General features: G+C 39.4%; 2 protein-coding genes across 4 annotated transcripts in view; one reads left to right on the top strand and one right to left on the bottom strand.

Annotated features, from left to right (window-relative positions):
• The window catches only part of LOC136828943 (uncharacterized), a 149,124-nt gene that overhangs the window by 103,827 nt on the left and 20,960 nt on the right, over positions 1-24,337 (bottom strand). The window contains exon 3 of the transcript XR_010850259.1: positions 19,127-19,255. The gene's annotated coding sequence lies outside the window, so the exon portion shown is untranslated. The remainder of the gene's footprint in view (positions 1-19,126; positions 19,256-24,337) is intronic.
• Positions 1-24,337, top strand: part of LOC136828945 (sodium-coupled monocarboxylate transporter 1-like) — a 116,385-nt gene that overhangs the window by 81,537 nt on the left and 10,511 nt on the right. For 2 of the 3 annotated variants that reach the window (XM_067087329.1, XM_067087330.1), the window contains 2 exons: positions 21,974-22,614; positions 23,821-24,009. In XM_067087329.1, the coding sequence (XP_066943430.1) occupies positions 22,288-22,614; positions 23,821-24,009 (516 nt within the window). In that variant the 5' untranslated portion in view covers positions 21,974-22,287. Of the gene's footprint in view, positions 1-90; positions 214-21,973; positions 22,615-23,820; positions 24,010-24,337 lie in introns of those variants that run through there. The other variant, XM_067087328.1, reaches the window with a different exon arrangement.

Raw genomic sequence — 24,337 nt, 5'->3', positions numbered from 1 at the left:
GTGGAGGGGCGGAGCTCTATTCAACGAGGGCTTGGCAATGAAGAGAAGTGGGCGTGGCTTAAGCCTATAAGGGTTACAGGGAGGTTTCCCGACTCTCAGTAAGCAAACGCCTCAGAGCCCGGCGGTCTCGGAGCGCAAGTGTTCCTCCGCGCGGCGTTTTCGTTTTCTTCAAGCACCGTCTAGTGTAGAGAGGACAACGACGTTTGAAAGAAGGTATGATTCCCCTCACTCTACTTTTTTTTTATTATAACTCTGCACCAGAGAACTCTTATAATCCTTCCCCTTTGTCGAATAGGACAGTCAGCTGAGCCATCGCTTCGGTTATGCAACCCGGAACAGTTGTTGGGAATAAGTTGAACTAACGCTGGTTGCGTGCAGCGTATAAGCGATAGTAGTTAGGAGAGTTCTTTAATGACATGCGAGAGGGGTTGGTTGGAATATCTTTCCCTTCGTTGCAGTGCCCCAGTAATTATTCATAGTGCCTGTGAAGACTACCAGAAGGTGAGAATCTCCAGAAAACGATATTCTGCGTTCGTGTTAGTTTTATGTCAAGTTGTACATGCAACTCACTCCCCTACAAATAATTGCTCAACATTTAAAAACTATAAAGCAACATATATAGAAGGACGACTCTGTAAAAGCAAAAAGAGAGAGAGAGAGAGAGAGAGAGAGAGAGAGAGAGAGAGAGAGAGAGAGAAATTTCTTTCTCGCAGCAAACAAGTACCCAGTCTCTTACGTCATAGCCCAACGGGGTGCTGGTCAGCATCATGAAGCCTTTGCGCTGAAAGATTAAATGCGACTTTAGCGAATTTCTCTTCCTTCTGCGTGACAGTATTTACTTTCTCCTTCTGCATTAAAAACTTCGATCTCTGTAGATTTACAAAGCCTTGCGAACTAACCCAGCGGTCTGGAAAACATTAGACGATACGGGAAATACTTTGCTGAAAGAATTGATCGCCGAACTCCAAAGAAAATCTTGTACGGATAAACACTAAGAGGGAAGGGGCGTTATACAGGACTTTCCTCTGAGCTTCGACCTACAGCATTGCAAAGCAAATCGTTGTGCAATAAGTGACCCGGACCGGAGTTTTTGGGGTGAGAGGGTCAAAGAGGCATTCTCTGTGGTTTAGCGAGGACAGGTGGGGGACATGCATTAGATGGGCAGAAGATGCATACACACCATGAACAATAACGCTCGATGGAACAGCAGTAGTAAAAGTAGTACTCAGTATTCCCAGTGCACAGTATTGAGAACGAATGGAATCTCGCGTCAATACTTTAATCTAGGCGAAATACTGCTGCTGTAGTCCGTTGCATTTTAAGGCTTAAGTCTTTTAAAACGTTCAGTGAATCCAAATAATGAATAAGGATACTTTTCTCCTTGGCTTTAACGGAAAAAAAAAACTCCACTGAAAAAATTTGGTTGAATACTTTTTTCTGAGTAAGGCATTACGGTTCTTTGTGTTCAGAACTTAATCCAATGTTTCAAGGAACATCTTTCAGCGATTAGTAACTTGAGAGATATCTAGGATGCCACAGTTAAGAGACTAACCCACCTAGGCGCTCCGAAACTATACCAGCCAACAGAAAATGTAACATTTTTGCGGAACTACCCGCCATACTATTTTTGCGCGACACGCGACAGTTGATACGCTTTGGTTAAGCTGAATAGTTTCGCAAGAACTGCATCCTGAATGACTTTGGCTGAATAGTTTCGCAAGAACGGTACACTGGGTGGCTGAAGTGTGGACGTAATAAGTCAGTACAGCAATTCAAGAAAGGACGATTTAAAAAAATAACTTAGACGTGGGCTTTTTCACCCCATAAAAGTCAATCGCCCTCTTGAGTGGATAATGGCAGTCAAGATTCGACAGACGGACAGACACGCGCAGATAGGAAGGACAGTTTATTCCTATTTTCATGCCATCATCTTTTTTTTTTTTTTTTTTTTGCCACCTTTCTATAGATTAGCCAGTTGCGTTCACGTCACAAAAATGTGATAGGCCTAACAGACAGTCCGTAGCGGTAGCGGATCCGCGGGGGGGTACATGGGCACGTGCCCCCTCATGAAAAATAATGACAATAATAATATTGAAGATTTAGATAATAACATAAATGAGAAATATAAAAATGGGAAAAAATAAAAAAATCTGCTATAAAAATAACAAAAAAATTGAGAGAAAAAAATATAAATGTAGCCTATACATGTAGTCTGCTAAGCAAAGGACGACAGTCGAAAGGCCTGGCAGCACTCCAGTGTTTCTCTTTCCTTCGTGGATTTTGTCTTGATTTATGTATTCGCCACGTTCCATATTTTCGTGATTCCGTTATACATATATATGTAGTATGTATAAAACTGGTGCCGGGTCCCCATGAAATTTTCTGAATCCTTTAGTGGTCTGTAGATAACTTCAAGCGTATCCACAGTATTTTAAGAGTATCTGGAGTGTCTTTGGAATGTACTTGAAAAAAATTACGTTGGAGGAATTAACATACTTGAGTATAAAGTGTTTTTTTTTATATAAGCAAACCCCTGCCAGTTCGATCCAGCGATGCTGTGTGCTTAAAATATTCAAGGGTGTATCTAGACTGTGTGTATTGTATTTGTATATTCCTGAGCCGAAATAAAGATTAATATTATTATTATTATTATTATTATTATTATTATTATTATTATATTATTATTATTATTATTACTGATCGTGTTTCCATTGATACCGAGGGTATTAAAATTTAGACGAATAAGACAACTTCTAATATCAATTTCGTTTTCAAAATACAGTACATTTTACAGTGAACAGAAAATAGCAAATTGCCTTCGAAGAAATAGAACCTTCATAAAAAAAAAAATCAGCCAAAAAAATAACAAGTTAAAACTGTTTTTACGCATCTATAAACAACCATATGCATTAACTACGACAAATGCCATTATTACAATACATCAAATCATCCACTCAAGAAGTTACGAAGCTAATGAGAAAGACAAATTGATAATGAGGAAATGCCGCTAAGATTGCCAACTCCTCATCTAATTGAGCGTCATTGGTTCTCTAAGATGACAGAATTATAATTTCCAAGAGGTTTCCTCGACCTCGGCCCAAATGCCGAATTAGAGGTAATTACAAGCATGAGCGTGGCTGAAAATAGCTTAGCGAAGCCAAGAAGTAACTGAAATTGGAAGAAGAAGTGGCAAGTGCCTGCGATCCCCCACCCACCCACCCACCCTCTCTCTCTCTCTCTCTCTCTCTCTGCACGGTTTAGCAAGCAAAACCATCTTTACAGCTCATCCGAACGAGATCTCAAAACGTCATACGTTCATTCTTTTATGCCATTATTCCGCTTTCTTTATTGCAATGCCGGATAACAATAGGGCGTCTACCGCAGTGTCTGTGCTGTTCTTTTGAAGCTGGTCTGTGTTATCAGGCCATTAATTCCCGCACAGTCGTGCGACAACAATGGACAGGCGACAAATCTTTTATTACTGTTATTACAATATATATATATATATATATATATATATATATATATATATATATATATATATATATATATATATATATATATATATATACATATGTGTCAGTGCGTGTATGATCTTTCATTTCCTTTAAAGCGGATTGCATTCATATTTTATTCTTCCAGTTGCTTGCTAGTCGAGATTCTTTGCTTTCACTACTTCCATCGCCTTAGACATAAATGACTTTGTCTGCAAAAAGGTTTCTTTGAGAGGGATGTGGAGTAATTGCATCGTTTTTTTGCGTTAAAAATAAAAGCCCCTCATGTAGGCCTCGATTATTACCAAACAGGGGATATGGACACCAATGCTTGAAAAGTTGCTTTGAAATCAATTGTATCTGTTCTCATATCATGAATATCTGGTTATTTTTCGATCAGAAATCGATCCAATCAGATGAATTAGGACCTGTGTTACGTGACTGCACAATATTTTCAGTGCATGGTAACGAAAATTATTAATACGATTATGAACACTGTACGGGCATTGCAAAAATCTACGGATACCGCACTCCAAGTTTTAAACGTGTCGTCGCCCAGCCTGGGGCCTGCCTTTCTCAGCACCAGCTAGTGGGCACTGCCCGACGGGCAAACACTGTTCCCATAACCCGTTCCACTATACTGAACGACCGAGTGTGGAGGCAGAACGATGCGATTGTCTGGTAACACTGCTTCAGAGGCGGGAGAAAATATAAACGGCTGGAAGTGCCCGATGGGGATGCCCGCTGGCACTAGCGGATCCAGAAAAAATTTCATTGGGGGGGCACCAGTTTTCATATTATATATATATATATATATATATATATATATATATATATATATATATATATATATATTCTATAATAGATTTTTATTTTTTCCCATTCCTACATTTCTCATTTGTGTTATTATTATCTATATATTCAACATTATTATTTTGTCATTATTTTTTATGTGGGGGGGCTCCACGTGGCCAGGTCTCCCCCCCCCCAACGTTAGTCTGGACAGGTCATCAGACTGCGGAATAAGGGTATCTTGATCTGAGCTCCGAGACGGAACGTAACGTCCTCAGCGTTGGGGCATATCGTCTCCACCCTCTCTTACATTACCGTTACCACCCTTCGTTTCTCCATTAGGAAATCTGAAGTCACTCTTGATTATTATTCAGAAAGACATGACACTCTCATTGCATTTCAGTTCTGCGTTTTTGTTTTAATTCAGAGGCCGACAGGGCGGCAATTTGTTCATTTCCTTTTTGTAGTCAGGGCTCATAAGAGAAATTCCTTACTACGAACAAAACAGAGTGAGGCCTGAAAAAAAGGAACCAAGAAATAAAAACGTTATTTTATTTCTTCCACCGTAAATTTACTTTGTTGCAATTTCTAAAATAAGTTTATGAAATAATTGATTCGACATCATTCAACTATTTCGATTCAGAATGACTGGCCTCACTGCACTGTAAAATTCATTCTGTTGATCACTCTGGTGGAAAATATTACCAGAGCAATTGCACTGCGTGAGTGCATCGTGCGCTGGTTAGCAATTATACTCTTTTATGAAGCTGCTTTCTTTGTTCATTTTCTCCTCCAGATATCACAGAACTGTTCATTTGATTCGGGTTGTATTACAGGCACCTTTGAAGTTCATATCACCACACACTGACCTGAGACTGAAAGTCTGTTGTGATCGACATCAATGAAAAAATGGAATTTTTTTTCTTATTGACTATTACAACCACACTTGTTATTCAACTACGGTCACTCCTAGGTATTTATCGACCTAATGTTTGGACCCCATGTAGCAGTACTGACTCCGAACTTACGTCGCACATTCGCGCCAATGCGAAAGCGTATTTGCAATGAGGGCCTGAACGACAGATCTGAGCCGCAAATGCTAAAAAAAAAAAACGGCTTCAGACCGACCCTGACCGGACAGTTCAAATTGCGGATCTTATCAGTAATCCTCACCTCATGTATTATGTATTTACTCTCTCATCTGATCTGATTACGATGCATGTAGCAAGCATTCATTTTAACGAAATCTAGCAGCGAGGAATACTAACGAGGGTCCGCCATAAGAAGAGAGACTGCCCTTGTTCAAGACAGACTTGACGACTTCGGTCTTCTGTCCCCTGGTGGTGACCAGGAGAACTAAACGCCATTTTTCTTGGAATCCATTTTCTTTATTGATGTTTATTTACTTTTTAAAATTACGTGGATAGTTGGCTTTTTTTTTTTTTTTTAGAGAGTGGGTGAGCCCTGAGTCACGGGCTGAGGAAGTTTTTTTGTATTGGATGCATATGGTAGGCTAACATGCTCTTCCATCATAATATATATATATATATATATATATATATATATATATATATATATATATATATATATATATATATATATATATATATATACATATATACATATATAATATATATATACATACATATATATACATATATGTATTTACATAGAGAGAGAGAGAGAGAGAGAGAGAGAGAGAGAGAGAGCGGAGCTGATTAAGAATTCTTTTCAGCTCAGATTTAAATTGAAGACTGTCTCACAGTGAACAGCGAGTCAGCCGCTGGCGTCACAATTCTAATGGTCTTCAAGGATGGTAACGGAACCAGATGAATTTATGCAAACAATTTCACGATTCGACACAAATTCAGAAAATTATGCATTTTGGGGTTTTCTTCCTGTTCCTTCTCTCTCTCTCTCTCTCTCTCTCTCTCTCTCTCTCTCTCTCTCTCTCTCTCTCTCTCGATGACAGTGAACATAAATATGTCACTCTTTATGTCTTTATTGTTGTTCCAGGAAATGCGTCTTTCCTTGTCCTTAATATTACTGTTACGTTACGGCGAAAGAATGTCGAACGGTAATGTCTCTTCTTATTTTCTTATTTCCGTAACCGTTTTTCATCAAGCTGAAATTCTTCTCAAGTTTAAAGCGTTTATCTCTCCATCCTTATTATCAAAATGAAGTTTGTTGACTGCAATTGTCCCTTCCTCTATTCACTTCCTTGGCTATTTTTCATTACGCTGAAATTCTCAAGTTGAAGCGTTTATCTCTCCACCCTTGCTACCGCCATTTTTAGTGTTATACATTATGCAAAAGGCCCCCCACGCAAAATTTCCCGTTACTTTAGTTTTTGCGATACGGTAAAATTCCAGCTTGAAATATAACGTGATACGAACATATGTAAGTTTTCTTATGATAATACTACAAAAGATTCGTAAGCGAGGACTTGACAACCTGCATAGTTCTAAATGATTTAGACATCAACATTTTTATGAACGCTTCCATCCGTATTTATTGAGACTGTTTTCGGGATTTTTCTTCTCGTCCGAAGTCCCACAACATTGTCTTCGACACGAATCACTAGGCACTAAGATATTCACCCCCTTTTCGCGTTTTTAAGGACAAATATGATTCCAAAACCAACGATGTGCAGATACTATTTTGCGTTATGCTGTTGAACGTGGTTACTCGCGAGTATACGCTTTTTTTTTTTAGGAGACTGACGCAAATCTTCAAACCTAGAGCCTAGGTCTAATGAAGGCGGTGTTGTAGGAATACGATTTTTTGCGACTACATTCCTGCCATCAGCAGGAACTCCGATGTCCTGAAAGGAACTAGGCACCGAATTTTCGAGTTTTTCTTTCATGACGTTACTGATGATCTTACTAGAGGAACAATATTTGTATGAAGAACAGAATCGACTCGAGCTCCGTCCGTATACGACCGACGGGGCCTTTTGTGCGGAACCCTAATTAATGACTTTGTCAACATCGTCCCTTCTCAAGACACGAGACTGACAATAACAAACGTGGCGGCCATGTTAGCTCACGTCAGTCACGTGTCTCATCATTGATCAATCGCCCTGACATAAAAAGAAGGAGAATAAAAAAAGGAAATTAATGGATACGGGGACAAGACTTACGGAATGATTAATTGGGCTTCGTGTGAACTGGTTTTGCGCTGAAAGGGCAACAGAACCCTTCAAAGGAGGAGGAATTTTACTTTTTTTTTTTTTTTCCCTCACTCCGTTGCTGTAGTAATCATCTGATGGATTCTCAAGACCAGTATGAATCATGCCATGGGCTTAATCATTCCCAGTAGATAAATAGGAAAAAGTGGTGTTTTTAGACAGACTTAATGTGAATTCAGTTCATTATTTTGTTTCCTCTCTCTGTCTCCACTTATGTATATGTATATGTATATATACAGTATATATATATATACATATACATATATATATATATATATATATATATATATATATATATATATATATATATATATATATATATTACATATATATATAAATATATATACATATATATATATATATATATATATATATATATATATATATATATATATATATATATGTGTGTGTGTGTGTGTGTGTGTGTGTGTGTATGTGCGCGCGCACATATGCTACTGCTTAGTCACACGCAACTGAGGAAGACGGCCAAGCCGTCATTATTTAGGTTTTCGCGAAAGTTTCCCCAACCCGCAATAACAATTATTTTAATTTGCGAAGGGAAGATAAAATCTGAGCTCATACCGAATTCACCCAGTCATTCTTATTTCGGTGCCAATGTCTCCATTTTTTCCATTCTGCCTCGCATGATTTTGCCCGTCTCGCTAGAAAGTTATTTGTAAATAAATGTGATTAAATGTTTTCGCAGAGTTCCTGTGTTCCTTTTCATAAAGTTCTATTGTTATTAAACGGAAAACTAGCATTCTAACAGCATAAGCTCTTGCCATTTTTATTAATACCCATTAAAAGCGCTACCGACTTAATTTCCTCATGCGAGCATACTCGTCAAACGCTAAGCATTGATATTAGCGGTTAAATTGAATGCTAAATATTAAATTGGAAGCAAAAAGCACATTCAGTCTGTGAAAGCATCGTCAGACGATCAAATGTAGAAAGATATTAGGGAATTAATGTAAAGTTTGGCGGCAAGGTTCAACAGAGTCGAGTAAAGCAGGTTTCGCATCTGTAAAGCAAGCTTTACTCGACTGTTTTCTGCTTTCTGACGTAATTTGTAACCTTGCCCCCAAAACTTTACATTAATTAGTTAATTAAAGACAAAATCCACGAAGGAAAGGGAAACAATGGAGTGCTGCGAGGCCTTTCGACTGTCGTCCTTTACTTAGCAGTGTGAGGAAATATAAAAGTTTACAAAGAAAGCTCATATAAATGACAGACGGGGATTACAAAGGAAAAAATATGTACCTGGAATCCAACACAACTGAAGAATTAGTAGAACTGCCAAAACAGGATTAAATACTTAAGAAGTCTGACAAAGGATTAGGATCAACCGTTCAGAAGCAGAGACAGGACAATTAAAAGATTATGTAAGGAGGTGACTGACCAACGAAAAACTTTAGTACAACAAAATAATTCTCTTTATTTTATTTTTTTTTTTATTTTTTTTTTTTATTTCTGGCAAAACTGAAGTCGCGTATAGTCGCTAAGGGCCTTCAATTTGCAGAAAAGACTTCCCTTCTTCGCAACAAAAATCCGGAGAAACGATTGCAATAATTTCCAACTGGGAACTCCGCGTCATCAACAAAATGATCTGGCAATGCTGACCGATCTATTTTGCATCTCCTTGTCAATTAGACTGACTGAATAATGAAGCAGCAAAGCCTGAGATCATGCTCAAATACGACAGTCTTACGTCTCGCTTGGCTCACCTGTGTTCGTTGACAAGAATGCGTTTGATATTTATTGGCAGTGCAAGGTGTTTTCTCCGCCACTCATCAAGATGTTAAACTTGTAATGCTGGTATGTTTGTATTAGTCATTACAACAAAGCTCGTCAAAACGACTAAAAACACGTTATCAATTGGAGCAATAAATGAATAAGTTTTAAATTCATATTTAAAATCCGATATATTGCATCACCTTGTATAGTTAATCTACTGGCTGAAGCTCTTTCAATGCACCGTCGAGCTCTCTTGAAAACTACAAATCACAGCTGAATCGAAAACCATCTGTTGCTGTTAAAACTCTTTGTATATACTGCGCAGAAGCCAAAATCCTCGACTGAACTTTCGAACAAGACTATAGGCCTACAGAGAGAAAAACGTTCAATGCACATGAGATCACCAACTTGAAAAGTATACTTGCCGTGACCGAGTCGGTAGCTTGCTGGACTCGGCTACCACGCCAGGGAACATAACTTCAAGTCTCCCAGAGGTTTTTTGACTCTTCGTATGTAGGGAAAGACACTGATATCACCCAACTCAGGTCGACCAAAACCGGGGTTGAATGAGAAAGAAAACCACGCGAATCGGTTATAATGGTAACTTGAATGAAAACCGCTAAGATCTCCGTTTTCTGTTTCTAGAGGAGACGAGAATTTGAGAAAATCTGAAAAAGACACTTTAGCGTGTTTCACTTAGCAAGTTTATAGATGATCGGCGTATGTTAACGAAAGTGGGGAGAAATACGTGCTATTGTTATATATATATATATATATATATATATATATATCACACACATATGTGTGTGTCCGTGAGTTCGCAGAATGTATCTGAGTAAGTACACACACGTTACGTACACATACGTACAAACACAACATCACATTTTTCAAACGGATAATTGACTTAGGCCACTAATATTTATTTTACTGGAATCGTTATCATTTCTGCTATAAAAACGACAGCAGAAAAAAAAAAAAATAAACCAAACAGCGACTAAATCAATTGCGACTTAATTCGAAGCGCCAGATCAAAGCCATCGCGGCTGGAAAAACAAAATGCATATTCACGATGACACAATTGCGAGTGATTGCCTTGTGACATTTCAGTTTCAGTGTGACTGATGATCGGCAATTTAGCTCGTACGTTCTCCCTTTTCATTGGATTGGTTTTGGCGTTTTAGCATACGGTATCAACTGTCAGAACTGTTTGGAATACCTTTCTCTCTCTCTCATGAACTGGTCGTACACCAGAGTATGCGGTATCGACTGTCAGAACTGTTTGGAATACCTTTCTCTCTCTCTCTCATGAACTGGTCGTACACCAGAGTATGCGTTATCGACTGTCAGAACTGTTTGGAATACCTTTCTCTCTCTCTCATGAACTGGTCGTACACCAGAGTATACGGTATCAACTGTCAGAACTGTTTGGAATACCTTTCTCTCTCACGAACTGATCGTACACCAGAGTATACGTTAGCAACTGTCAGAACTGTTTGGAATACCTCTCTGTCTCACGAACTGATCGTACACCAGAGTATACGGTATCAACTGTCAGAACTGTTTGGAATACCTCTCTGTCTCACGAACTGATCGTACACCAGAGTATGCGTCAAGTATGTACAGCTAATTATTCCTGTAATCAGCCATGACAGTGTGTGAGAATTACACTTCTCTCTTTCTCTCTCTCTCTCTCTCTCTCTCTCTCTCTCTCTCTCTCTCTCTGAAGCATTATGAATTGACAGTTCTTAACGAAAAACCGCACGTTCGCGACCTCTGGACGAGAGGTCGTTCCAATTAAGATAAGATGCGAGGCGCCGGCAGGAATGGGAGAAGACCTTATTGAAGGCTCGATTGTGGAACCGGGCGCTCAGATCAGCTGCCTTTGCAACGTCACCTCAATTTGTTCTCCATTTATTTAGCTTCGTCTCTTCTATGCGTTATCTGATGCAGTGTTGCCATCTCTCCTCTAAGTCATCCTCGTGAAATCGCTGCTGCAATTCTAGTTTTTCATTCGGCGCTTTCTCTTGTACTCAATTGAACACTGACTGTACTTCGATGCCATTTCTCTCAGTACCGAAAGAGACGACACGTGAATTCGCTGGCCGTGGTCAAACTGCAGTTACGACAATTGAATTGGAATTGAAACATTAGCTCCTGCTGCCGTACGGTAAACGAGGTTCAACTTTTCGCTTCTCAGCTTTCATTCTTCTTTGTGTCATGCGTCTAAAAATAAACTTCCCATGAATATTTTTTGAAGTTATAATTTTCCAAATCACATTCGTATCATTTATTTCGACCTTGATCTGTCTGACGTCGCTAAATCTCGATATAATTCCACCAGGATCATTGTTGCGAAACGTTCCATTAGCATTCAGGAAAATTTTTTTATTTCTACCTTCGTGATACGTTTGTGATGGTACCAATCGTCTAGTGTTCCTCTCTCTCTCTCTCTCTCTCTCTCTCTCTCTCTCTCTCTCTCTCTCTCTCTCTCTCTCTCACACACACATACACACGTACACATTCACCCCGTTTATCCTTTATCTCACCTGAAATATCCTGTGGGGCGATTGGCAGGAAATGACAGTTTTATCGGGGCCTCTTTCTCGATACATATGTGTAACAGATACATAGAAAGATGGATGCGTTTGTGTTTATCTATGCCTATGTATTCACGTATGAGATATACAAGAATGCTTCCTCATTACGTTTTAAAACTGTTTAGAGCGAAGCAATGACCTGGAATGCTTCGATAACTTTGTGGCGTTGACAATAACCTCAATTAGGTTTCAGGTGTTGTCTGCATAAACTCAAGCGAGACGTAAGAGTAGAGTAGAATAGAATATAGAATTTAGGCCAAGCTCTCCGACCCATGAGGTCATTCAGCGCTGAAACGGAAATTGACAGTAAAAATGTTACAAAAGTGTAACAGGAGGAAAATCTCGCAGTTGCACTGTGAATCAAATGTTAGGAGAGGGTGGAAAGTAAGATGGAAAACAGAAAATATGAATGGAGGTACAGTAAAAGGAACGAAAGGGGTTGCAGATAGGGGCCGAAGGAACGCTCCACAGAGAGCCGTTAGTGTGATGTTTTGAAATGACTGTCATCGACGCGGGGAAAGTGACTGCCCACAAGCAGCCCGTGCTGGCATAAGCCAGCTTATCCTATCAAGCCACCCAAACAATGTCTGCCACACGGCATGGCCGAGAAGACTGGGAACTGTCAAACGCATTACCGAAAACTGATTCTGTTCCTCTTAGGCCGATAACCCAGATGGGGACTTCTTGGGAGCACTTGAAATATTTTTTTTTTTTTCCCGGTTGATTCTCCCAGAGCGAAATACTTAAAACTCTTATACACTCCAATCCTAGGCCTTTTCCTTTTCTCTGTTTCTTTCTCACTTTTACTTTTTTATTTGGTTGAAAATAGTCATTCTTCGCAAAGAAGTTTATAGCGTTTTGCTTGATGTTGCTCTGCATACAACAGGGAAGGTTTCCCTTCCGATTACTTTTTAAAGAGAGATTCTTCTCTCTCTCTCTCTCTCTCTCTCTCTCTCTCTCTCTCTCTCTCTCTCTCTCTATATATATATATATATATATATATATATATATATATATATATATAATATATATATATAGCTAATAATATTTCTGAGTAGGTATATAAAACAGCTAATATTCTGGAATAATTCTGCACAGAGAATTGAGCCACAATTCAACAGTCACGATATGACTGTGGCAATGACTGTTTATTATTATTATTATTATTATTATTATTATTATTATTATTATTATTATTATTATTATTATTATTATTCAAACCCTCTCTGTCTCTCCCCCTCCCCCCTTGCCTGCTGTCGTCCCTTCTACTGCAGTATCTATCAAATTATAAAGCTTACAGTGAGGACCAGAAGTGGGAGCCAAATAGCTGACGCCCTGTAGAAACCTACAGCACGCTGCTGATTCAAAGGGACGTGGCGCCAGTAGCCCCTGATAGACATTTTACAGTGATGCAATTAAGATAATCTGCAACCATTACCAGAGTGGGAAAAACACACTTAATCTTTCAATGGTCGTGGTTTTTTTTCAGTCGTCATTAACACTTTTTTTTTTTTGGGGGGGGGGGGTCGGTTATACTAGTACTAGATAAAATTAGCAGGTATGTTGGTTGTGGAGACGATTGTAAATCTGAATGTTTGTTCGCTTCGGTAATGATTATGATTATTCTAATCATTTCCATTGTTATGATTATTCTAATCATTTTCATTATTGGTAATAGCAGCAGTCATAGCACTACTAATGATAGTACTAGTAGCAGCAGCATTAGCATTAACAGCGACGAAGGTAGCAGCAGCAGTTGAACTGCTTTCTCTATTTCAAACTTAAACAGTTTTGCAATGAAGAATAAGTGTCTTAAAACAACGAACACCCGATAATGACGCAGATCCGAACACCAACAAAGGCGTTATGGAAATACATCAGTATATGCGAACTAGTCCCAAAAAAATAAACCGTGCCCTGTTTGCTTTTAGAATCTGCCTCATAATGGTTCACCAGGATAACGAGGGTGCCTTAATGCATTAGGTAACAGAATTACTACGCTGATTTTTGAAACACTAAATTGGAACTCCGATGGACTTTTTTTTTTTTGTAGGCTTATAAAATCGTATGGTTCCTGTCTCTGCACTGACTCCGCCTCTCTGTTCCTCTAATAGTCTCTGTCTCTACAAAGCTAATAATAACACTCGCTAGGCCAGCTATAATGTGGTTCGGATTCCACAATAAGCTGTAGGTCCCGTTGCTAAGTAACCAACTGGTTCTTAGCCACGTTAAGTAAGTCTAATCCTTGGGGCCAGCCCTAGGAGAGCTGTTAATCAGCTCAGTGGTCTGGTAAAACTAAGGTATACTTAACTTTTTAATAATAAAACACTTATTTTGGTACCTGAATTATGATCAGATAAAATATTAGCTGTCATTTTCATTACTGTTAGATAGATAGAATATACTGTAGGATTTAGACCACAGGCCAAGCGCTGGGATCTATGTGGTTCATTCAACGCTGAAACGGAAATTGACAGTTAAAGGTCTGAAAGGTGTAACAGGAGGAAAACCTCAAAGCAGTTGCACTATGAAACAGTTGTTAGGAGAGGGTGGAAAGTCAGATGGAAGGAAGGGAATATGAACGGAGGTACAGTAAAAGGAATGAAAGATGTTGCAGCTGTGGGCCGAAGGGACGCTGCAAAGACCCTTAAGCAATGCTTACAGTACACCACGTGAGGTGCACTGACGGCACTGACCCCCTAACCGGATTTTTATTACTGTTATCATTATGAAATGCACAGCACTTCTGACTTGGAGGGGGACCATAATGGATAACAAGAGAGCCCAAAAAAGCAGAGAGAGAGAGAGAGAGAGAGAGATGGAAGTTGTCTGAGGTCCGGGCTGTTTTTCATGTCCACTCTGAAGTGAGTCCTTCTCGTGAGGGTCTTATAAACCCCACTCAGAGATGTTGAATTGTTTAAAGTAGACACAAGTAGATCCCAACACACTTGCCCATACAACTAGTCCGTAAGGAGATCCCTAAAATATTTCGGGCTTTATTTATTTTTTTTTTAATTCACCCGCAAACGTGACTGGCCTCCGTGGCTGACTGGCTCTCTGTTTCGATTTGTCGCCTTGCTTGCGATTATCCAGTCTCCAAAACTCGGTTCTTAATGGCAAGCCTTCTCTTTACTTTCTAGATAATATATCTCCTATTATCACGATTAGTATTTGCACAGGAGGTGGCTCTAGTCTAGGTGTTAACTGTCCGTTTCTGAGCGCGATAAGAGATGAGACTGCTAGACCCAACCGCGATTATAATTATTATATTATATTATTGTTCCGTGGTTGCCGCTAGGCAGCGATCTTTATGAGCATCGTCCGGTCTTTTCCTACGACGGTAAACTTCAAATACAGGTCTATCGTTGTTGTTATCATTAAATCAAGCTGGCCTCATGCCAACACGGGGCTGTGTTCTTGCAGTAGTGGTTGGATGAGTGCAAATGAAGTAAAAAGAAGCGGCTTTTTAGAGCAACTAGGGCGTGGCCCAACTATCCCTTTGTTTACAATTCGCTCTGGTGATCCATCACCTATTTTCTCTCTCCCTCTCTCTCTTTATTCTTCTCATATTTATTAAGACCCAACCCATTCTGTAAGGAAACCGTTTTATCAAGTAGTTCATGAAGCTTCGTGTTAGTTACCGAAAGCCGAGTTGTCTTGGCATTCTTACTCATGTCATAACTGCCATCATTTCATATGTGTTATTTGTTTAATGATTTGTACGTCTATATTTATTTGTTATTTGTACCAGCAGTGTAACAGAAGTGTATTTTGTCCGTAGTCCTACTGACTTTAGCTTTTTTGTGTGAACTCGTTCTGTGACTTAATGAATATTTTGATTTGGTGTACATAAATGTGAGCATAATCATAATTACAACAGTAAAACGTAGCTGTGGAGTGGGTTTTGTGAGGACCTTGTCTGTGCCCTTCAGTCCACACTGCCTTTGTACCTCACAGAATACGCAGAGAGTACCTGCATGGCCAGCGTCAAACATCACATGATTATGGGACTAGAGAACGAAAACAACAAAGAAATTCAATCCAAGACACAGGCTATTTTTCAGTGCGACATCAAATGACAGCAAAACTTTACTTTAGCTCTCGGTGATAAACAATACCGCGGCCATAGAGCTAAGTTAAATATTGACTCTAGGGGTGCTTCAGACACTGTCCCAGGCAGCGTATGGTGGCAATTGTTGCAAGCTCATTCTCATGGGCCCTGGGATTTTCTTAATGTGTTTCCCACCGGTTACAAAGATGCACACAAGGGTCCTGTGAATAAACAGGGTTTTGTAGAGTTTCTCCTTCAGAAAAGACTTTTTGTCACTGAGGGGCATGTCAGCTCTGACGGTCAATGACTGTCAAGTTTTGGGTTTATTTTTAGGGGAACTTCTTGTGGTGAGCAAGGGCATGAAATGGCAACCCTTCCCGTATTCTGTTTAAGTGGGCTGTGGGGAAAATGCAATTTGTATACGAATTCTGAATTAGCGTTTCTGGAAGTTGCGCTGCTGCCGTACATATATATTCTCTTTTACCCCACTGGAAGGAGACTAAATACCCTCTTTAGATAAGCGAGGGAAATTCAGTTTTGTGTGTGTGTGTGTGTGTTTGTGTGTGTGTGTGTGTGTGTTCAACTATCTTTCTTAATCTTCAGCCTAAAGACTAAAGTCGGCGTGAGCGTTTTTCTGTTATTCTTCCTTCAGTTTTCATTCCTGACACATTTATCATAATTTTTATAGCAAGTCTTGAAGCATATTCTTACACAAACATACGCGTATTTTTATTGAATAACTTCAATAACGCCTTATAAAAGAGACGCACTCTGCGTCTGTATGTATAAATTTCTTATGTATGGATGCATGTATATTCATACATGATATATATTGCATTGAGAAAGAGTCTTGATTCAACACGCAAACTTTACGCCATGATGGATAAACTTGAAATCGATATTTAGGACTGATTACAGGGGACATCTTTCTACGCGTATTATTCCCGAGTGAATACTGAGTCTGCCGGAGACTAAAGTTAAGAAATGAAAATATACACATCGCTTTTTCTTATACGAACTTTGTGAACAACTCATTTATGCATGGCGGCACCTCTACGAACTCTCAAAGTCAACGGCTTTCTCAGGACTAAGTCGGTAACTCTCTCTCTCTCTCTCTCTCTCTCTCTCTCTCTCTCTCTCTCTCTCAAAGTTAACAGCTTGTGTAGGACTAAGTCGGTAACCCTCTCTCTCTCTCTCTCTCTCTCTCTCTCTCTCTCTCTCTCTCTCTCTCTCTCCTCTACGAACTCTCAAAGTTAACAGCTTGTGTAGGACTAAGTCGGTAACTCTCTCTCTCTCTCTCTCTCACCTCTACGAACTCTCAAAGTTAACAGCTTGTGTAGGACTTAGTCGGTAACTCTCTCTCTCTCTCATTCATAATCATCATTACCGTCATCTCGAGTCTATACTGATACTGAGTCAAATCTAGGGTGCCAGCTTCCTTCGGCTGACCACCACTTTCAAGATGCACGGTGGGCGCCTTGATTATTATTTGTTAAATGATCTTCCAGACTCCGGCTCCTTTTCCGAGAGGGGGAATTCGAGCAAGATGTATAGACTCTCGAGCCTCAAGTTTCTCCAGGATAAAAAAAAAAAGAAATGATAGATTGTTTCATCCGCAGAAATGCTAGGCTACGAGACTATCAGTTTACTGAACGCTGGGGAGTAAAGAAAATAAACTGGAAATAAAGAGAGAGAGAGAGAGAGAGAGAGAGAGAGAGAGAGAGAGAGAGAGAGAGAGAGAGAGAGAGAGAGAGAAAGAAGTGTGACACATCTGATGAGAAATTACAAAAAAGAAATAAAGGAAAACTGTGTTTTAGACGTACGGCACTCTGAGGAGAAAATATATATATATATATATATAAAAAAATTGAGGATTACTAAGAAGCCTCTACGGACAGTACAAAATACAGCATTTAGCATCTAGAGACGAATGAATCGATGAAATGTGATAATAAAGGCCCTGGGACGAGAATAAAGACGAGAATAATGAGGAAATTCAACAGAGCTTGCAACAGAAGAGGGAAGAAACGAAGAACCTGAGATTCGTGGAAGGATTCAATAATATTCAGTATATTTAAGAGATTGATGCTGGGGATTCTTGCATTATATTGAATACTGAAAGCTAGACTCAGTATGTTGGAATATGAGATTTAGGTCCCATGCCAAGCGTTGGGACCTATGAGGTCACTCAGCGCTGAAAGGAAAATTGAGAGTAAAAAGATTATAAAGGTATATAGCACAAAGAAAACCTCGTAGTTCCACTATGAAACAATTGTTAGGAGAAGATGGAAAGTAAGATGGAAGAAAGAATATGAACGGAGGTACAGTAAACGGAAAGGGGTTGCAGCTAGGGACCGAAGGGACGCTGCAGAGGACCGTATGTAACGCCTACAGTGCACCGCGCGAGGTATTCTGAAGGTCCTACCCTCCTTCGGGGAGACTCAGTATGTTAAAACTGAAGACGAACTTCAGTGGAAAATACAAAGATAAAGTTTATATTCTCTGCAGAAATTAGAAAGACATCACTGACCATTTATTCTCCAGCAGTTAACGAAGATAAAGGGTCGGGACAACCTTGGAAGCCATGAAATCTCTTTATAAAGAAAACTGGGCGAAAAATGAGACTAGCAATGAGACTCGTTTTAGCCCGGCAAACAGCACTGCCTCAGTTACTCGGCAGCTGTACAAGGGGTCACTTCAAAATGAAGCTGAGTGGTAAAGCGTTACCCTTTAGTAACAAAAAACCAAATATACAATTAACACCAGTTTTCAGGTGGGAGTTGGACGAGGGAATGAGATCTGAAGGAAGTTTGCTTACAGGAAAGTGTAACAGTCTTGGAATATTATAGAAGTACAAGGGTCACTTAAAAACCAAATATACAATTAACACCAGTTTTCAGGTGGGAGTTGGACGAGGGAATGAGATCTGAAGGAAGTATGCTTACAGGAAAGTGTAACAGTCTTGGAATATTATAGAAGTACAAGGGGTCACTTAAAAAACCAAATATACAATTAACACCAGTTTTCAGGTGGGAGTTGGACGAGGGAATGAGATCTGAAGGAAGTTTGCTTACAGGAAAGTGTAACAGTCTTGGAATATATATATAGAAATAAACGCTTAAAAAGTTATAGACATACTCGAGGTAAAGATGGGCGGTAGCATTAAAATCAGTACTTTATAAAAGAGGGTAACATTGAGTAACGAGTGCAATTAGTATCAGATAAATGAAAGGACAGTATACGATACGTTAAAAAAAGGGAAACTTACCGTGGAATGGAATAAAACTCTGCACAGACCTCCTGATGAGCAATGTACCCGCAACTATTTGTAGGGAGAGAGCGCTGAGGAACCAGGAATTCGTAACCACATTTATATAACTTCTGAATGTTGAAAAATCTGTAAAGAGAAAGCGATAAAGACTAAGACTTTTGTTATTCAATACACGGGTAACGAAATGTGTAATTAAAACATAACTTCTCTGAAGTGTAAATTGTTACGGCGCTACCAGTCATCACCTTAAAAGTAAAAGTGATTTTAAGCCTCCTCATATTGATCATGGCAAGATAATATCTGTAATTAAAATTGTGGATTTACAAGACCTAACTACTGCTTTTGCCACTTTCCCCGTAAGGAAGGGGTCTATATTTGTTCTACTTTCGATCTAGACAGGCCTATGGTTTATGAAATCGAGCTCTTGGCCGAAAATCGTCAAATTTTCAGGTTCATGCACCTCTTTCTTTGTCTCACTCGCCCCGTAGATCAACAGACAGCGCCGATGAAACGATATAGGTGCGTTCCTCAAACAATGTTTGGCTTTCTTAACCTATGCAATGAACTGTGTACTTAGTTTTTAGTCGACTGTAGTGGGTTCCGTAGGAGGTGATGATAGAGAGAGAGAGAGAGAGAGAGAGAGAGAGAGAGAGAGAGAGAGAGAGAGAGAGAGAAAAAAGATATAAGTAATCTTCGCTGACGAAATGTATACCGTAATACGGTATACATCTCTTTAGGAGGTCCCTAACGAGATAATGATGATAATAATAATAATAATAATAATCTTTATTTCGGCTCATAGAATATACAAATACAATACGCACAAACTAGATACGTAAGGTAACATGATGAAAATAATTATCGAAGATATTTTCTCTCTCATTTTCTAGTTATCATCACCATTATTTTACCAGCTTCCAGTAGTCTCTCTCTCTCTCTCTCTCTCTCTCTCTCTCTCTCTCTCTCTCTCTCTCTCTCTCTGTTAACCCTTGACCAAAACCGCATGTTGTCCGTGAGGGAGTGTCCTTAAATTCGACACCGCTGATAACTGAAGTCTGAAACACAATATGGCACCATTCTCAGTACAGTGCCAGTGACGGCACTTTCAGGCCGAGGTGCAATAAAAAAAAATATCTTCCTCGTTGCCCGAAAGATGAGATAGTGCTTTCCTATTAAAAATGTGTGAGCAATCACAAGGTTAATAAAACTGGAGGGTCACTTATAAATGAGAACTGTTACCAGCCCGCTGATATGTGTACATACACAAAATACACAGAATCTGATTCCACGAGAGTTTATCAAAACCTTCCACTAATTCAGATTAAGATACAAGCAAAGTATTTTGTAGTATCAAAGTGGGTTCGTTATTGCATGCGCTTTCTGTGGCAAAGCTACATATTTATACTCAAGCACACACAAAGACACACAAGTGTGTTTCTGACGAACATCAGGATCAACCCAGGTCTTTCAAATGAAGACCAGAGCGCTGCCAACCAGGTTCCAACTTCTCTTATGACTTGTGGTGGCCTGGTTGGCAGCGCTCTGGTCTTTCATTTGAAAGACCTGGTTCGATCCTCTGATGTGAGTCAGAAATTTATTTCTGTTCCACATATAATTGTGTTGATATTTCTATATGTATATATATATATATATATATATATATATATATATATATATATATAGATATATATATATATATATATATATATATATATATATATGTATATATAATATATATATATATATATATATATATATATATATATATATATATATATATTAGCTCAGCCAACCAAAGTACGCAGTTTACTTGCTCTTCTAGTGAAGTCACGGGTCAACAGCAGTTCTGAAAAAACGAATAATTTTCAAGTTCCAGAAATTGTCAAAAATATTTGCACATCAAACTTTCTTATCCTCTTTCCAGATTTTACGGACACCCTGTATATATATAATATATATATATATATATATATATATATATATATAATATATATATATATATATATATATATATATATATATATATATATATATATATATATATATATATATATATATATATATAAGAAACAACACGATGCAGTAACCACGGAGGAACGCAATAGAAAAAATTTAACATTATATCAGAATACCACTTCCTCTTCTTTCTACTGAGAGGAGGAAGAAGTCTCCCAGGCGTGATGAAAGGTTTTGAACAAGAAACGAGTTATTCCCTTGCTGCCTCTGTGTCTCCTTGAAATAGATCATGAGCTCTCAGTTTTCTTGCAATAACTTAAAATCTTCTGGAACAGTTAATGTCCGTCTAGATTTCTTGCCCTCAGAAAAGTACATCTGTAGAAAAAGAATTGTTGGACCAATATTTACCTTCACTGCTTCAATTGCCGATGGCAATCGATGATCTGCTGTTAAGATCAGAGATATAGAGGTTTCACTGACCTATTTAATTCTATACACTGGCATTACTTTGAACAGAAAGGCGGTGGAAGTTGATTTGCAATACATGTCAGTAACATCCTATTCCTGAACATTCTTCGCGTACTGAGACGAGGCCTCAGAAGTCCATAAAAAAATATATGATTTGTTTAGAGAAATGTCCCCTTTTTTTTGGTTCTACAGAAAACATGAATGATGCGATTCTGATCTTTATGTTTTCGTGAAGATATTAAGAACCCAGGAACCTTATCGTAGAAGCAATTTATTTACTGACATGGAAAAGAAACCCTGGATTGTCTTGTTGTTCAAGACTTGAGTTCATCTTTGATTTTTCTTCTTGCTCATGAATAAGAATCTTTCATTTAGATGTCACAAGCATGTTCAACTGATACCATCTTTTTTTCTTTCCAGGAAGAAGCTCTTCGTCGGCAGCCTCTCACGATGAGTTAGAGTGACGTCACAAGGAACTGAGCGCGCGTGCGTCATCTGTTGCTACATTTCTCTGGACTGACTGAAAGTAAATCAGAACACTGTGGTTGCATTCACACCGAGACTTCTGAAGTGGAAAGACGTGTCCTTGCTCCGGTGAAACAGACACAGAACTGACCCGATCAGTGAAGTGGTATTTGCAAAGAAGGTTGTCGAAACTACTGAGAAAGGGGGCCTTTGCCTAAGAATTAACCATATCAGGTGGAAAGCGAAGTTTGTGAAGGATAACGCAAAAAATGACTCTGGGCATAGTCGACATCGTGCTTCTCAGCATCTCGCTCATCGCGAGTGCAGCCATCGGCATCTACTATGGCATCCGCGGGCTTCAGTCCACCCCCTTGGAGTACCTCCTCGGCGGGCGGGCGATGAGGCCGTTCCCGCTCGCCATGAGCATGATGGTGGGCACCATTTCGGCCATCACAATCATGGGGAATGCCGGGGAGATGTACGCCTACGGTACCCAGCTGTGGGTCATGGACCTGGGTATCGTCATAGGCATGACGATCGTCGCCAAAGTCTTCATACCCATCATGTATCCGCTGCAGGTGGTGTCTCTGTATCAGGTGAGGTTCTGGACGAAGTGTTCAGGCGTTGATTGTTTCGTGTTTTCCTTGTTGCAAAGGCCGCAGTAGTCATCAACATTGCTATCAGTATGAAGGGAATAATACTCTATTGCTTTGAGTCACATTACTTTATTCCTTTTTGAGCTTTGGTCTTGGATAACTCGGGCGATTTTGATCACAAAAATTGAAAAAGCAATATGTTTAGTATGCCTCGGCTTACTAAACTTATCGCTTTTTCAATTTTTGCGATCAAAATTGTCCGAGTTATCCGAGGTATTTACACTGTTTTGAATACTCTTAATTTCTTCACTCAAGATGCTTAAGAAAAAAAAGTTTCCACAAGTGAACAACTAAATGCGACCCAACCTGCAAAGCCTCCAAATCTTTTCTACCTGTAACCTGATGTTGATTTTTTATAAGATCATTACGGTGTGGATTTTTGAAAGACTTCTCTCTAACAATACAAGAAGTAATTACAGAGGTGGGTTAGAATGGCACGACCTTCTACAGAAAACAAAACAAAACAAAAAAATGCAAACTTTACTGGTGCTGTAGACGTGGGTATCTCAGTCATTAAGTTGGCGACATTGCGGTGGACTGACCTTTGGTATGAGAAGTGAACTCATCCTTATTCACCTCAACAACGACGGAGGACGTGAATAATATGAATATAAAGATCAGAAATAATATGAAAGGAAAAATATAAAACTATGAACAAGACATGGGCGGATTCCGTAACTCAAACACGATGGGCCCACTAATCCCCTCCAGCTGTTTCTGACACCCTTTTTGACACTTTGGGGTATATATAAAAACCACAAATACCCTCTAGATGCTAGGTAACACCAGATACCCATCTGGTGTTATCACAAAAGTGTAATTATGTCATGTTACTGTCACTTGCATATATACTATATTTCAGAGTTTTAAGAGTGTAGTATTTACACTTATACGCATATATAGGAAGAAAGGAATATACAAGCGCTGGGACCCATGACGTCATTCAGCGCTGAAATGAAAACTGAGAGTAAAAGGTTACAAAGGAATATGAACGGAGGTACAGTCAAAAGAATGAAAGGGGTCGCTGCAAAGAACCTTGCGGAATGCCTACAGCGCACCGCGAGCGAGGCGCATTGACGGCACTACCCCTCTACGGGGTATAGGCATATATGCCCTGAACCTTCATCACTCTTCTTTCATTTCCAGTACATCGAGAGACGCTTCAAGTCCAAGAGTCTGCGCAAGGCGACAGTCGTCCTTCAGCTCCTGGGCGGCTACTTCTTCATCGGCTTCGTCCTGTATCCCCCATCCATCGCCCTCGAGTTCTTCACCGGTCTGCCTATCATGATCAACATCTTCATCATGGGCGCCACCTGCACTCTCTACTCGGCATTCGTGAGTCTTCCCTTTGTCCCGCGTTTGAGAACTTTGTCTTCCAAAAGCCGTCATGATCATCTTACTTTTACTGTTATTATTATTGAGAAGGATGGCTGTGTTGTGCCAGTTTATCTTACACGGGATCTTGTCTAGTCTCCTTCTAATTCGCTTTTCAGGCTCAGCGATGCTGGTCAGCAACTGGCCAATATTCATATTGGAAAAGGACAGTGTGACGAGGAAAGTGTTTTTACTGATTGATTCATTCAGAAATCTGTAGACTTCTTCGTGGTCTCGTTCGGTGGTTTGGAACAAAGAAATCTACAGATTTTTGAATGAGTAATTCAAT

This window comes from Macrobrachium rosenbergii, chromosome 43 (assembly GCF_040412425.1).
Source record: "Macrobrachium rosenbergii isolate ZJJX-2024 chromosome 43, ASM4041242v1, whole genome shotgun sequence".
In the NCBI taxonomy this organism is placed as follows: domain Eukaryota; kingdom Metazoa; phylum Arthropoda; class Malacostraca; order Decapoda; family Palaemonidae; genus Macrobrachium; species Macrobrachium rosenbergii.
The sequence above is the reverse complement of the archived record's forward strand: the minus strand, read 5'-3'. Positions and strand labels throughout refer to the sequence as shown.